Here is a 14124-nt window from a genome sequence, read left to right on the forward strand (position 1 = left end):
CTGAGCATCGCTGACCTGAAGAGCTGGAGAATTAACCCCCCACCCACTCCTGTGCACTGCCCTCAGCCGGTGACTCAAAACAGTTGGCGGGTTGATATCCAGCAACCTCCACCCGAAGGAGGGGGGGTACGCTGAGGTGCATGTCCCCCACCGTCTCCCGGATCCCCCGCAGGGCTGAGCTCTAGCTGCGCACAGTGGTAACCGCCAGGAAAACACACCTTCCGGAGGCTGCCTTCTGTTGATCCCAGGCCCCATCAGCGCTCCGGGGCCCCACCTGCGAAACCAGTCCTCATCTCAGGTCGGCTGTGGGGGAACCCAAACCAAGCTAGTCTCTGGCGTCATAGAGCTTATATCCTATTAAACAGATAACTAAATAATTATTCGACAGCTGTAGCAAGCGCTCCAAGGAGACAGTGAGGGCCGTGAGACGAAAGCCGAGACCTGAAGGGTGGGTAGCGCGCAGAGGAGAGGAGGAGCATGGGCGGGGAACGGTGCTCCTCGCAGATGGCACAGCCTCCGATCAGGCCCGGCGGTGGGAAGGGGCTTGACGAGTACCAGGAACTGCAGGAAAGGTATTCCAAAGTCTATCTCCCTTTACCTTGACTGAATATTATAGCGCTAGCAACACTCTGTTTGACGATGTATCTTCAGATCCTTCGAGGGAGTCGGGCAGGTAAACAAACAAACGTGGAAAAGGTCAGCACGCCATGCCGGGGCCCTAGGCTGTCCCTCAGCCTCTGTGCCCTCAGAGTCTGTCTGTCGTGGAGACGCGCGTTCCTCCTGCCCTGTCTGTGCTGAGGGATCGACGAGGCGGGACACAGAAATGGCTTCTGGACCTTGTAAAGCAGAGCCCCGATGTGGCCAGGTTCTCGGGAAAAGGATCCATGAAGAAATGTTGGTTTTCTTATGAAAAAATGGGGTTACTTTCTTTGTCCTTCAGCCCTATAGGGTGAGTATTGTACCATCTCTGTTCACATACATCACACAAGTGTCCAGAGACCCAGACCTCGTTTGTCTGTCTTCTGAGCTGCAGGAGGGGAAGGAAAGACCAAGGGCTTTGGAACCGAATCAACTTGGCTTTGAATCCTGGCTCTGCTATTTACATCCCCTAATCAGCCAACACCGGGTGCTGATGACTTGGTGCAGGCGTGCTGTCTGGGTTAAAGGGGGACCATCCTGGCCCAAGAGAGCTGCTCAGTAGATGTTGGCTTTGTCTGTTCCCGCTCCAAGATCAGAAAGCCCAGGTGCGTTTACGTGCACATGCTCGCCCTCTTCCTGCAGCTCCAGGATCCCCTGTGAACTCGGAACTTGCATTTGGATGACGATTCTGAGGAGAATGAGTCACAGCACTGCGCCAGATGGCCTGGCTGTGGCGCAAACACGCTCCCACCCTCCTCTCGCCAGGCCAGAGGAGAAGAGTTTCTGCCGGTTTTTCTAAAGCTGTTTTGGGGTTGCTGACCCCCAACTCCTACCAAATCAGCAGAGTCCCCTCACTCAGGTGAGCTTCCAAATGTCAGCCCTGAGCCCACCCATGTACCAGCCTGGTGGCCTGTCTGCGTCTCTCAGTGCACCCAAAGCTCCTTGCAGTTGGGGCTGGGTCTTGCTCACCTTCTCACCTTTAATAGTTGCTAAATAAATATTTGTTCAATGAATGAAAGCAGACACTGTTCTTGCTCTCAAGAAGTGTATAGGCTGGTTCTCTAAATAAACAGGAGAGTAATACCGTAGAGGCAATTTCTTACATCCTGTGAAAATCCCAATGTTCAGCCCATCTGGTCTCTAACTGGTGGGGTTCATCTTGGGAAGATGAATTTCCAGGCCAGGCCTCAGGGTGGAAGGGCTGGGACACAGCCTGGGGATGATCCCTTAGAGGGATGGACAATGAAGCTTACGGAGGGGAGAGAGGCGTGGGAAGGGCTGGAGCCTGCAGTTGAGGCTCATGCTGCCAGCCTGTCATTCCCCACAGTGGGGACAAGTCACACGAGGTGCACACAGTCCCCTTCTCTTTGTGCAGGTCCTCTAAGTCTCATAGACTCTCTCTGAGGAGCTCCGGGCATCCTGGGCTTTGCTGTGATCCTGACTCCCTTGCTCTGGACTAAAGATGGGCACCAACTGGAAGTCACTGGTCTCGACACTGACCAGAGCCTATGAAGCATCTGGGTGTAATAGATCCCCCTAACAGGGATAACGTCTTCCAGATAGTGGCCAGGTGAACCTTCCAGATCCTCGGAGTTTGATATTCAGACATGCAAAGAGGGTCAGTGTTAGTAGCAGGTTATAGAGTGGGCAGTAAGCTGAAGATGAGGCAGTAGAAGCCAAGAGGTAGGCCAGCGCTTCTCAGACGTGAATGTGCACCCACATAACCCAGCATCTCCATGAATGCAGGTTCAGAACCAGGATGTCTGGGGTGGGGCCTAAGATTCTGCATCTCTAGTGAGCAAGCTCCCAGGCGATGCTGATGCTGGTGGTCCCTGACCACAGCTTGAGAGGAGGACAGTGGTTGTTAGTGGCAAGACATTAACAGGTCAGTTGCTATGAGGGCGACGTGAGCAGGTGCTGGGGAGACCAGCTGCTGGAGTACTGTGGCTTGTGGGCCTCCTTCCTGTCCTCCTCCTGCACCTCCTGCACCTCCTGCACCTCCTGCATCTTCCCTGGATGGTTCCTGTTCTTACTTCCTGTGCAGACTCACAGTAACCCCGCCACCTGCCGTAACATGAGCGTCTCTGTTCCTTTTCACTTGAAAGGGCCTGATCAGTAGTACTCAGCCTGCCTGCACATTAGAATCACTTAGAGAGTGAGCCTGTGAATTCTATGTCATTGGTTGGTCTGGGGTGGAGGCCGGGCGCCATGATTTGCAGAACTCTCCAGCTGATCCCAACGTGTAGGCAGGGCTGTGAACCAATGGCCTCATCAGTGTTTCTTAAACTTTAACATGAATATAAATCATCAAGGGGGCTTGCTAAAAAACAGAGATTTTCATCCAGTAGGTGTGAGTGGGGCCTGACATTCTGCATTTCTGATGCTGCAGATCTGAGGACCATACTTTGAGTGGTACTGGGGTAAATAATACCTGTTTTCCCTAGTAATTAAAAAAGATAAGACATAGGTTGACCACCTCTAATCTAATCCCCAGGGCTAGAGCGAAGCACAAAGCAAAACCCTACTGCACTGGCTGCCATGGGCATATTTGCTCTCGGCCCTGTCTATACCACAACCCCACTGAGGCGGACGGATCCAGAGTGGAGATCCTAGGAGGCTCTGCCCACGGCCATGGCTACACTGGACTCGAGGGCTGAAAGCTTAGTGCTTGTGGGTTCCCTTTGTGACATGGCCGGCCAGGTCCCCCTGGACCAGCACTCCTACTGACCACGTTGGCTGGTTTTCCCTCCTTCTTGGGGAGGGGATGAGCTGAGCTCCTGCACTACCTCTGCCCCAGCCTGTCCCTGTTCCCGCTCACCCTCAACCCCCGCTCAGGGGTGTGCCCACCCGCTCAGGTTTATTGATGCCCCCGCAGCTGTCTCCTCTCTCTTGCAGCCCAGGCTATCCCAGCCAACAGAGCGGGCAGGGAGTCATTCTGGGGTGGCTCAGTGCCTGGCGGAACCGACCTGACCTGTGGATTGCAACACCACCTTCTCCAGGACAACAAAGTTGCCAGCAAAGTGGCCTCGGGGCAGGAGGGAGGGAACAAAGAAGAAGACAGTGCTTCCTTTCTCTCCCCACTGGCTGTGAAATGCCACCGCCCAGCCAGATCCTCTCAGCTGTGGCTGCACAGCAAAACCACCTGGGGATGCCCAGGCCTCACCCTAGAGCAAGGAAATCAGAATTCCTGGAAGTGGGACCTGGGTATGAGTAGTTTCTAAGACTTTCCAGATAATTCCACAGTGCTGCCAAGTGTGTGATGATTTAGCAGCCCACAGGAGCAGAAAGTAATTCTTCGATCAGAGAAAAGACAATAATGCGATGTCCACAGCTGCCTGCTCCAGCTTTCCTCCATCTTTCCAACTCACTTCTAGACCCTATATTCCAGAATATGACAAAGGCATCTTTGGTTTGGACTTGAACACTGGGAGGAAAATCATCACACATTTTGTCTCATTTGATCTACAACCTTATGCGAGGGTGTTATTATCATCTCTATTGTACAGTTGAGGAAACAGGCTCAGAGAGATTGAGTGATTGCACAAGGTCACACAGTAAGAGGTGGGCCAGAATTCAACCCTGGGTCCACTGTTCTATGGCTGTATGATTTAGTCACAGTCGTGGGTATATAAACCGGAGAAACATGGGTCAAACCATAAATGCAATTTATAAGTTGATACAAGCAGGTAGCACAAAGCCAGGTATAGCTGAGCTGACGTTTATGTTTGTACGAAACTCCAGATCATGAAGGGAACTGTGTTCCTCTCTGCCTCTGTTCTCTATTTTCCAATTCCAGTACTACCTTCTCCATGGAACCTTCCAGAACTCTACTATCTCTCCAGTTACTGTCTATACCATTGAGTCCCCAAACTGTCTAGCATCAGCTTTTAAAAATCCAGATCACAGGGCTTCAACTCAGCACTATGGAGAGCTCTAGCAATGGGGTGTGAAAATCTCCGTTTTTAACAAGCAATATGGGGGCATCTCATATGCACATAGTTTTAGGAACCAGCGATGTAGCTGCTCAAAAGTGTGGTCTGTGGACCAGCAGGGCTGGTTCCAACTGGGAGCATGATAGAAATGTGGCATCTTGGAGTGCACCCCTGGCCTGCTAAGTCAGACTCTGCATTTTAATGAGATGCCCAGGCAATTTGCCTGCGTGTTAAAGTTTGAGAAGCTCGTTCTGTCCAACCTGTTAGGCGTAAAAAGTGTCCTCAGATCAGCAGTATCAGCGTCACCCAGGAACTTGTAGAAATCAAATTCTTGGGCCCCACCCTGGACCTACTGAGTCGGAAACTGCAGGGGTGGAGGCCAGGAATCTGTATTTTAACAAGCGCTCTAGGTGTTCTGACGCATACTCAAGTCTGAGAGCCACTGCCTGCCTGGACACAGAGATTACAAAGCTCTTTCCCAGTCGGGAGCCTCTTTGATCCTGGGCATCAGTTGCCCTGCGCTGGAAGCCAGGATGATCAAAAGAGAGCTGCGCCTGGGAGGGCTGTGGAAGCTGCTGATGTCACCCAAGGCTGAACGGGCAAGGCTGTTTCTCCCTGCCCCCACCTCTTGACAGCAGCTTTGAAGGGCTGAGTCAATCCTATTGCTCAGCCTGTGGCTCCATCGTGTATCATCTAGGTATCATTCACTTTTGTCCCTGCCCCTGCCCCCAGGACCTCCCCTCCCCACAGCACAGCCATCCCATTGATTTTCATTTGTTCTTGTAAAGCATGGGCTGTCTGTGCGCATAGAGTTCACACGTTTCCCTCACGATGTGCTACAGACCTCTTTCTGCATCTTTATCGCTCAGCGTGGTCCCTGGAAGGACCCCCTCCATCGGTAGCATTCACTGAGTCTCTCGCTGCTTCCCCCCTGCCCCCCGAGTATCTCTGGGCTGCGTCTAGCTCCCCCAGCGCCATGTGACGAGATGCCCAGGTGGCTTCCAACTCCTCAGTGCCACCAAGGGCGCTGTGATAAACATCGTCCTCTGCGTCTCCCTGTGGACCAGTGTGAGTTCTCCCATTTTATAGATGGAAAAGCTTGAAATGCTTCCAAACCACGTGACTTGCCCGGGAAGTACAACACAGTGGTTAAGAGCATGACTCTGGTGTCAGACACACTCGGTCGGGTGACCTGGCCCCCGTCCCCTCACCTTTCTGGGCCTTGGTTTTCTCATCCATAAAATGGAGATGATAATATTACCCACCTTATCTGTTTATTATGAAGATTAAAGGAATGACAACCACTTAGCAGCGTCCCTAGCATGTAGTAAGTGCTCTGAGTTCACTGTAATTTTACCTCTCTTTCCAGAAACTGCCTTTTGACCTCTTTCACACTGATTTTTGTTTTCTGTTTTGGTCTTGCATTATTAGTAACTATCCTCGCATATCCCCTTTTCAAACCGACCTCCAGCAATGACCCTAAAGGCACTCAGAGAAGGCCTGAGGCCGGTTTGGGGGTTTAGTGCAGGAACCGGGCCGGGGGGCTAGTCTGGGAAGGAGTCAAGGGTGGGCTTGCAAGAAGCTCTGGGGCCGCTGATGGCACTGGTGCTACGAGGGAGGCAGCCAGTGGATGTTGGCGTGTTCCCGGCCCTTGCGGGAAAGCAGCCGTGTAGAACTCGCCAGAGCAGGTGCTTTAAGACCTGGCTGTTGTGTTATGAATTGTATTTTGGCCCAGTTTTAAAGCAGTGGGAGGAGGAGAGTCCTGCCACCCCGGAGGGAAGGTGAGGGTTGTTGCCTCAGTTTGCAGACAATCCCACGTATATCCTGGAGAGGTGCCAGGAAGTGGGGGGAGCCAGGGCCTGAAGCGCGGATGGGAGACCGGCGTCTGGGAGCCTAGGCCTGGGCTCACAGGCTGCAGAGCCAGCCTGAGGCCAGCAGAGGGCGCCACACACCTCGGGACAGAGCTGAGGCTGAGGTGAGCTGTGAGGACCAGGCAGGCTGGGAGTGGGGGGACCAAGTGTTCAGTTTGCCTGGGACTGAGGGGTTTCTGTGACAGGAAAGACTCAGGCAAACAGAGATGAGTTTGTTACCCTGACTGGAAGAGGCCGCCACAGAAGTGGCATACACACACATATGTGCACCTCACACACAGGACACAAAAGGTACCCACAGTCGCACCATGCATCCACACATGTGCACAATGCACACCCATGTACTTCACACCACAAGCATAACACACACAACACAGTTGCCCATGTACATGTGTACCACTTGCACAACACATTTGTAACACGCATGCAACACTCAATACACATGTGCAACACACAAATACATGTGCACACATGTACCACATAAACGTGCAAAGCAAGCAGTGCATCTCAATGCACATGTACAGACAAACACAGTACATGTGCACATCAGACCACATGTACAACATATGTGATGTGCATGAGTGCATTATAAATGTATATATGTTTATAACACATGCAGTACACTCACATAGTACATACACAAGCACATCATACACATGCAACACAGTCACAACACAATATACATGCACACATGTGCCACAAAAACCTAAGTAAAACAAGTACCACATTGCAACACACATGCACAATGTGTGTCATACCACATGCACAACATACACAATGCATACATGTACCACACATAATGCATATAGACATACATACATAAATATTAACACATCCACAACACACATGCACATGTAACAACACAATGCACAGCTTGTACCTGTGCATATCACACCACAACATACACAGGCACCAGACACTCAGGCACCACATGATGCATTACATACAACACATATGCACAGCATCTGTTTAACACACACAACACAATGCACCCACATATATGCACATGCACAACACACATGCACAATGCAGACACACATGGTCACATACACACCAGCACCTTTGGTAGCCAGAGACCCTCTTGCTTGAGGCAATGTTTCTGATTGGCAGATGACGATACTCATCCTTGCTCTAGGCCAATGAAAAGATGTATCCAAGAATTTGAAAACTATGTACTCCTTCAATTCAGCAGTCATTTCTCTACTGTGTGCCTGGACCTGGGGGTTCCCCACATGGCATCAATGACCATTCATCTCCGGTTGGAATGCATGTTATGAATTAAAACTCCAGAGACCACAAAACTGCAACGGGCTAGGCCTGGCTGGGTCTACGAGTTTCCTGGAAAGAGCTCCTTAGGCCAAGAACTGGAGTCAGAGCAGCAGGGTTGGGACCAGGGAGAGGTGTGTGGGGCACTGGGGACACCAGCTCAGGAGGCTCCGCTCTCCAGCCTTCGCATGACCCAGACAGTGAGTGGCCAAGGAGCCAGGCAGCCAGGCTGAGAGGAACTCCCCCAGGGATCCAAGGAGCAAGTGGTCCTGCTCCCACTGCTGCTCCACACAGATCCTCACCCGGGAACTCTCTAGACTCTGTGAAGAGCGGTGGCTTATAGGGAAGGGACCTATATCACCAAACCACCCAGCTGCATTGCCCCTGGATGCTGGTAACCAGGTTCCCTCCTCTGTGGCCAGCCATGGTGATGGTGTGGGACGGCAGGGGGTGTACCAGATGAGCCGGCCATTCCCCTGGGCACAGCCTGCATGTCATCACACTCCCAGCTTGCCTCCTAGGAGTGGGACCACCCAGCCAGGTTAGGCTGCATCAGCGCAGTATTCTAGCTCCTGGGCACTGGAACTGTCCCCTTAGTCTAGTGGCATAGAGTGGTGGTTCAGGTAGACTGGAGCTTCTGCCTGGATTCAAATCCCTGCATTGGCACCTACTAGCTGGTTGACTGTGGGCAAGTCACTTGACCTCTCTGTTCCTTATTTTCATACCTATAAAATAGGCATGACGGTAATACTGGCACCCATCCTACAGAGTTGTAAGGACTTCATGAGTTAATACATGAGAAGCTTTTCAAGGAACGCCAGGCACATGGCAAGAGCCACAAAAATGTTAGTTGCAATCGTTATTTTGATCCAAAATAAAAGCAAACACTAACAACAACCATAGTCTTGAAAGGCACTGGAGTCAGAAGTGCCTTGGAGAGTGTCTGCTCCAAGCCCACTCTGCATTATATAGATGAAGCTGTTTGACCCCATAATCCAGAGACAGGAGGCCAAGAACCCGGGACGGGGAAGAGAAGGAACAAGTACAAGTTCCTCCTTTTCTGTTTCTAGGACAGTGGTCCTCATCTGGAGGGCTAGTTCAATACAGACCACTGGACCCCCCCAGGGCTTCCGACTCCGTGGGTCTGGGATGGGATCTGAGACTATGCTTTTCTAACAAGTCCCCAGGTGATGCTGCTGCCACTGCTGGTCCCTGGACCGCACCTTGAGAAGTGCTGCCCTGAGGACAGAGGAGGCAGAGTGCAGAAAGTTCGCATCCTGGCGTTTGCTGATTGCACTCCAGTACCAGGGAAGGGAAGCAAGGGCCTTACTTACAGCGGATGCCGTACCTCCGGCAGCGCCCTCTGCAGGGGGATGCGGGCGCTGAGCGCCTCCTCCAGGCTGAGAGGCGTCAGCTCATCTTCAGATACCTCCTGGTCCTCCTCCTCGGCCCCCCAGTCCCTCTCTGGGGCCTCTTTGTCCTGCCTCCTGCTTGGCTGCTTGATGAGCCGGTAGCTGCCACCTCTCCTGTCCTGGCTCTGGTTCCTCCTGACCCTGGGTGAGGCCACGGCCACCAGGAGCTGATCCTCCTGCAGCGAGATAAAGGGCAACAGGCCCTCCAGGGAGTCATACTCTTGGCCGTCATCCTCGGCCTCCAGCACCCATTCCTGGGATTCCCCAAAGTTCAGGCGGTACCCAGCTTCAGGGCTGTGCTCGGCGACCTGGGCTGTGACAGCCTGGTGCAGGGCATGCGGGGGAGGATGCAGCATGGCCACCAGCAGCAGCACGCACCCCAGCATCAGGAGGAGCAGCAGGAACTGCAGTCTGCATGGTCCATGCCTGCATCGCTTCCTTAGGAGCATGTTGCTGGAACTTGCCAAATGCAACAGGTCATGTTCAAGTTCACTTTCTCTTCCTGCTGCAGGTTCCTTCAAGCTGGCAGCAGAACCTGGGTTCCTGGTTCCACCTGGAAGTTCTTTGATCGTCACTTAACCTGCTCCTTTTTTTCCCATCTGACCTTTGCCAACAGCGGGTGTAAGACTGGCTTCGCTTATAGTCAGAAAGTCACAGGACCCAAGCCCCACCCAGTCCTCTCTGAGTGGATTTCTTTAATTGCCTTCTGAAAGCCCACTCACAGGGACTTCAAATGGAATTGTTTGCCCCCCTTTTTCTCCTTGGGAAAAAAATCATTATTCCATTCTGCTCAGGGGTTTAGTCCCGTGTATTTCGTTTCCCCCCTTGCACGAATGGTCAGGTTGCTATGCGATGTCTGGGGGGAGCTGGTGGGTCCTCAGTCCAGCAGAGGTGACAGCCGTGCTCCTTTGGATGCTGCAAGTCAGGTCAGATCAACAGATGTGAAGCCGGCAGGCGGTGCCTGGTTTCCTTTCACACATAGCTCTGCGCTCAGCCAGAGAGCCTCTGCCAGACACCGCGGGAGCCAGGCGTGCGCCTCGCCCCTGGTCCTAATGCCCTCACTGTTCCCAGGCTCTGCACAACCACACGGAACACAACTCCGGGGCGGGGTGGGGGTGGGGTAGGGGGGATAAAAGCCATCACTGCTGGCACCAAACCCAAACAGGAACATTCCAGGAGGTCGGATTTGAATTTCCTTCATAGGATGACTTCTTTCCCCACCCAAAGGGGCAGGACAGAGTATTCCCTCCCGACTTCAGAAAGGCTGTACGTGTGACGTAAATGCGGGGAGCTGGCTGGCTGTTTGCATCCTCAGCCTCCCACAGGTGATCCATGAAGCTGGACAGGACTCTCCCTCCCTTCCTGAGGGCCACTGTCCTGGTCTTTCTGAAAATGAGGGAAGCTATGGGAGAGGCTCTTTTAAGCCCTTTTTGCCCACAGGAGCATCTGAATGCCTATGATGCACTGGCCAGTGATGGAGGGACGTCAGAAGAGGCGTGGCATGTTCCTTCAGACAGAAAACTTCCTCATTCAACCAACAAATATTAATGAGCAGCTACTATGCGGAACCGATTCTCGGGACTGGGAGGACAGCAATGAATGAAACAGACCAAAATTTGTGCCTCTTGGAGCTTACATTCAAGTGGGAGAGACAGACAGATAGATAATCAATTAAAACATACAGCGGGTGAGATGGTGATAAGAACCAAGGAGAAAAACAGAGCAGGAAAGGGGGCTGTGAGCGAGGGCGGGCAGTTGACAACTGACGCTGAGTGGAGAGGGGAGATTTCACAGGAGAGTTAGCACCTGGGGAAGGAGGAGGGCGAGGCAGCTGTCCAGGGATGAGCATTTTGGGCAAAGAGGATAAAGAATGGGAAGGGCCTGAGGTGAGGGAGTGCCTGGCCTGTTTCAGGAACAGCAGAGCACCAGGTGGCTGGAACAGAGTGGGCAAGTGGAGTGTGATGGGAAATGGAATGAGAGGGTAAGAGGGGAAAGAGGGCAGGGGAGATCGGGTAGGACCTTGCAGGGCATGCTGGGGATTTTGGCTTTTCTTCTCAGTGAGATGAGAGCCCTTGGAGGGTGGTGAGCAGAGGAGAGACATGATCGACTTGGATTCTAACTGGCTCGCTCTGGCTGCTGTGCTGAGAGTAGACAGTGGGAGAGCAAAGGGCAGCATCAGGGAGGCCCATGAAAGTCTCACTTCAGTGGGAACAGGTGAGGACGTGGACCAACCTGGTACCAGTGGAGGTGGTGAGAGGAGGTCACCTTCTGGACATACTTTAAGGAAGAACCTGTAGGATTTGCTAATGAATTGATGTCTTGTATGAGAGAAAGACAAGAGTCAAGGATGATTTCAAGTTTCCAACTGCCTGAGCAGTTGGAAGAGTAGAGTTACCATCAACTGAGATGGGGAAAGCCAGGAGCAGAGAAAAGGAGGTGAAGAGCAGTGGCTCGGCTTGGGACATGCGATGTTGGAGATGTCTTAGACAGCCAAGGGCAGCTGAAGGGGAGGCAGCTGGATGTATGATAGCTGGAGGTCAGGGGAGAGGTCTGGCCTCAGATGTGAAGTTGGACACCAGTGGCACACAGAAGACGTTTGAGGCCGTGAGACCCAAGATCCGGGGGCAGCGATGTGGACAGGAGAGAGAAGGGAATCGAGCATGCTCAGAGCGCTCGGGCTCCTGGCTTCTGGCTGGAACAGGTTGACTCTGGGTACCTACCCATCACTGTGAGGTGGGTTTCTCCTGACAGCTGTAAAGCGGCAAGGCTGTCCTGTAACCAGGAGTGGAGTGGGGACAACTGACATTGGGGGTTCCTGAAGCAAATTGCTAATTGTTTCCGTTTTGATTTTGATCTTAGAATGTGAGCCTAAACATCTTATGGAAAAAAATGTTTTTCCTTTTGACTCACTTGCTTCTTCCTGTGTGTGTGTGTGTGTGTGTGTGTGGTCCTCGAAGCCATCTGTAGAGTCAGAGGTGACATGGTGGGTTACATGAGTTTGCTCTGCTGAGAGCCCAGCACAGTGCCCCGATGCCACTTGCAAACTTCTAGATTAGACTGCATTTTCCAAATCCCACATCAGGGTGTATTGGGGGTGGGAGTTGTGCGACTTTCAGGTTCAAGAGGCAGGCACCCTGGAAGATGAAGTTCAGAATTTCTGGGACATTTTCAGTTTCGTGAGGATAATGAGATAGAAAGCTTCAATTCCAGGAGGCTTTCAGAGAACTGAGTGTGCACAGTCTCCACCCTTGTGGCAGAGCACCCTCCCCCACCCTCTCCAGCAACACTGGCCTCGAAGGTTCCAGGCACATCCCACTCCAGGGCCTTTATCTGTACGACCCTCCACTTGATCGCTCTTGCCCCGGAAATCCAGCCACGTGGCTTATTTCTTCACTTTCGTGTTTACTTGATTGTCTTTTATTCAGTGGGGCCTCTCCTGGCCCACCTTTTGGCATCAGAAGCCCCTCCATCTACGTGTGGCATTCTCCATCCTCTTCCCCTGCTCTCTTTGAGAATCTCTGTGGCTCTTCTCAACAGTCAACAAGTAAGATACTCAGGCCTTTACTGTCTATGCCCCCACCTCACCCCAAAAGGTAACCCTACATGGGGAGGGAACCAAGTGCCGGAGACGCCGGAAGCACCTGCCGAGCATGCCGGAGCCACCTGCTCGACTCGCCAGAAAGGTTCTGTTCACTGCTGTTTCCCCAGAGACTGGCCCTGTGTCTGGCACAAACTAGGCATTCAAAAAATGTTTGTCAAATGAATATAGAGACAACTAGATGGCTATTCTGATTCAAGTCAACAAGGTCTGTGTGTCCCCTGAGACTCTGAGATTTGGATCAGCCCTAAAAGGACTCTATACAGCCCATAATCCCAGGTTGATACTTTAAGGCTGCCCTAAAGGACGCAAAATTCCAGGTGCTCTTCAAATGGACAGAGGCCCCTCAAAAACCCTTGAACTGGTCCACACCTGCTGGGATGGTTAAGGGTCAGAATGGACCATCTTGGCATGACTACCACGGAGGGGCTTGGCCGTGCTGCCCTTGGCTCTGACTCCCACCAGGGTCCTGGGGAAACTCACTCTAATGGACCCCTGATGGCCCCCCCACCAAAGTGTCCATTACACAGTTAAAGGAAGGGGCCCCTCTCCTGGGCAACGTAATAAGTGTTACATCTCCACACAGCACAGGACTCAGACTTCCCCACAAATCCCCCGGCTTTTGAAAGTCACCAGGTCTGGGGGGAGCAGCAGGCTTTCCTGACCCCAGGCCACCAGGGCCACGTCCCACCTGCATGCTGTTCTGCCCCCTCTCAGCTCCTGGCTTGCAGGAGTGTTACTTTGCTGCTCATATACCATCTCATAGCCTGATCCTCCCTTTATCACCCAGATGTCAGCAACGCATCTTCGGTCTACAACCCTGTCTCCTAGTTCTGTCCTCATGTAGCTGGAATTTTCTTCTCTATGTCTTCTGCTCAGAAACAAACCAAGCAAGTCATGGATCCCCAAACACAACACAAAAGTCTTTTCCACCTCTACCTTATTCTTCTCAGCCTCAGAAACGAGACTTCCTTGAGGGACATCCCGTCTGTTACTCATTGCCCAAAGCTACACGGGAGCTACGCTGCCCCTGTCCAGGGTTCTTTGGGGGAGAAGGGCCTACACACAGTACTGTGGTACCTGCCCCATCATCAGGGTCCCTCCTCCTCTCTTTCTCACCTGTGTTCCCATCATAGGTTGAATTGTGTCCCCCTAAAAGATGTTGAAGTCCTCCCCCCAGTACATGTGAATGTGGCCTTATGTGGAAATAAGGTCTTTGCAGATGATCAAGTTAAGATGAGGTTATAGGGTGGCCCCTAATCCAATGTTACTGATATCCTTATATGAAGGAGGAATTTGGGCACAGAGACATGCACACAGGGAGAATGCCATGTGAAGAAGAAGTCAGAGATGGGGGTGATGCATCCATGAGCCAGGAAGCAGCAAAGATCACCAGCAAACCACCA

At 52.3% G+C, this 14124-nt stretch overlaps 1 protein-coding gene across 2 annotated transcripts in view; it reads right to left on the bottom strand.

Annotated features, from left to right (window-relative positions):
* GALNT15 (polypeptide N-acetylgalactosaminyltransferase 15) overlaps positions 1–10351 on the bottom strand; it is a 44020-nt gene extending 33669 nt beyond the window's left edge. Inside the window, exon 1 of one of the 2 annotated variants that reach the window (XM_001496032.5) lies at positions 9043–10351. In XM_001496032.5, the coding sequence (XP_001496082.2) occupies positions 9043–9569 (527 nt within the window). In that variant the 5' untranslated portion in view covers positions 9570–10351. The remainder of the gene's footprint in view (positions 1–9042) is intronic. The other variant, XM_005600916.4, reaches the window with a different exon arrangement.
* Positions 10352–14124: the final 3773 nt, after the last annotated feature.

The sequence above is a fragment of the Equus caballus genome, chromosome 16 (genome assembly GCF_041296265.1).
Source record: "Equus caballus isolate H_3958 breed thoroughbred chromosome 16, TB-T2T, whole genome shotgun sequence".
In the NCBI taxonomy this organism is placed as follows: domain Eukaryota; kingdom Metazoa; phylum Chordata; class Mammalia; order Perissodactyla; family Equidae; genus Equus; species Equus caballus.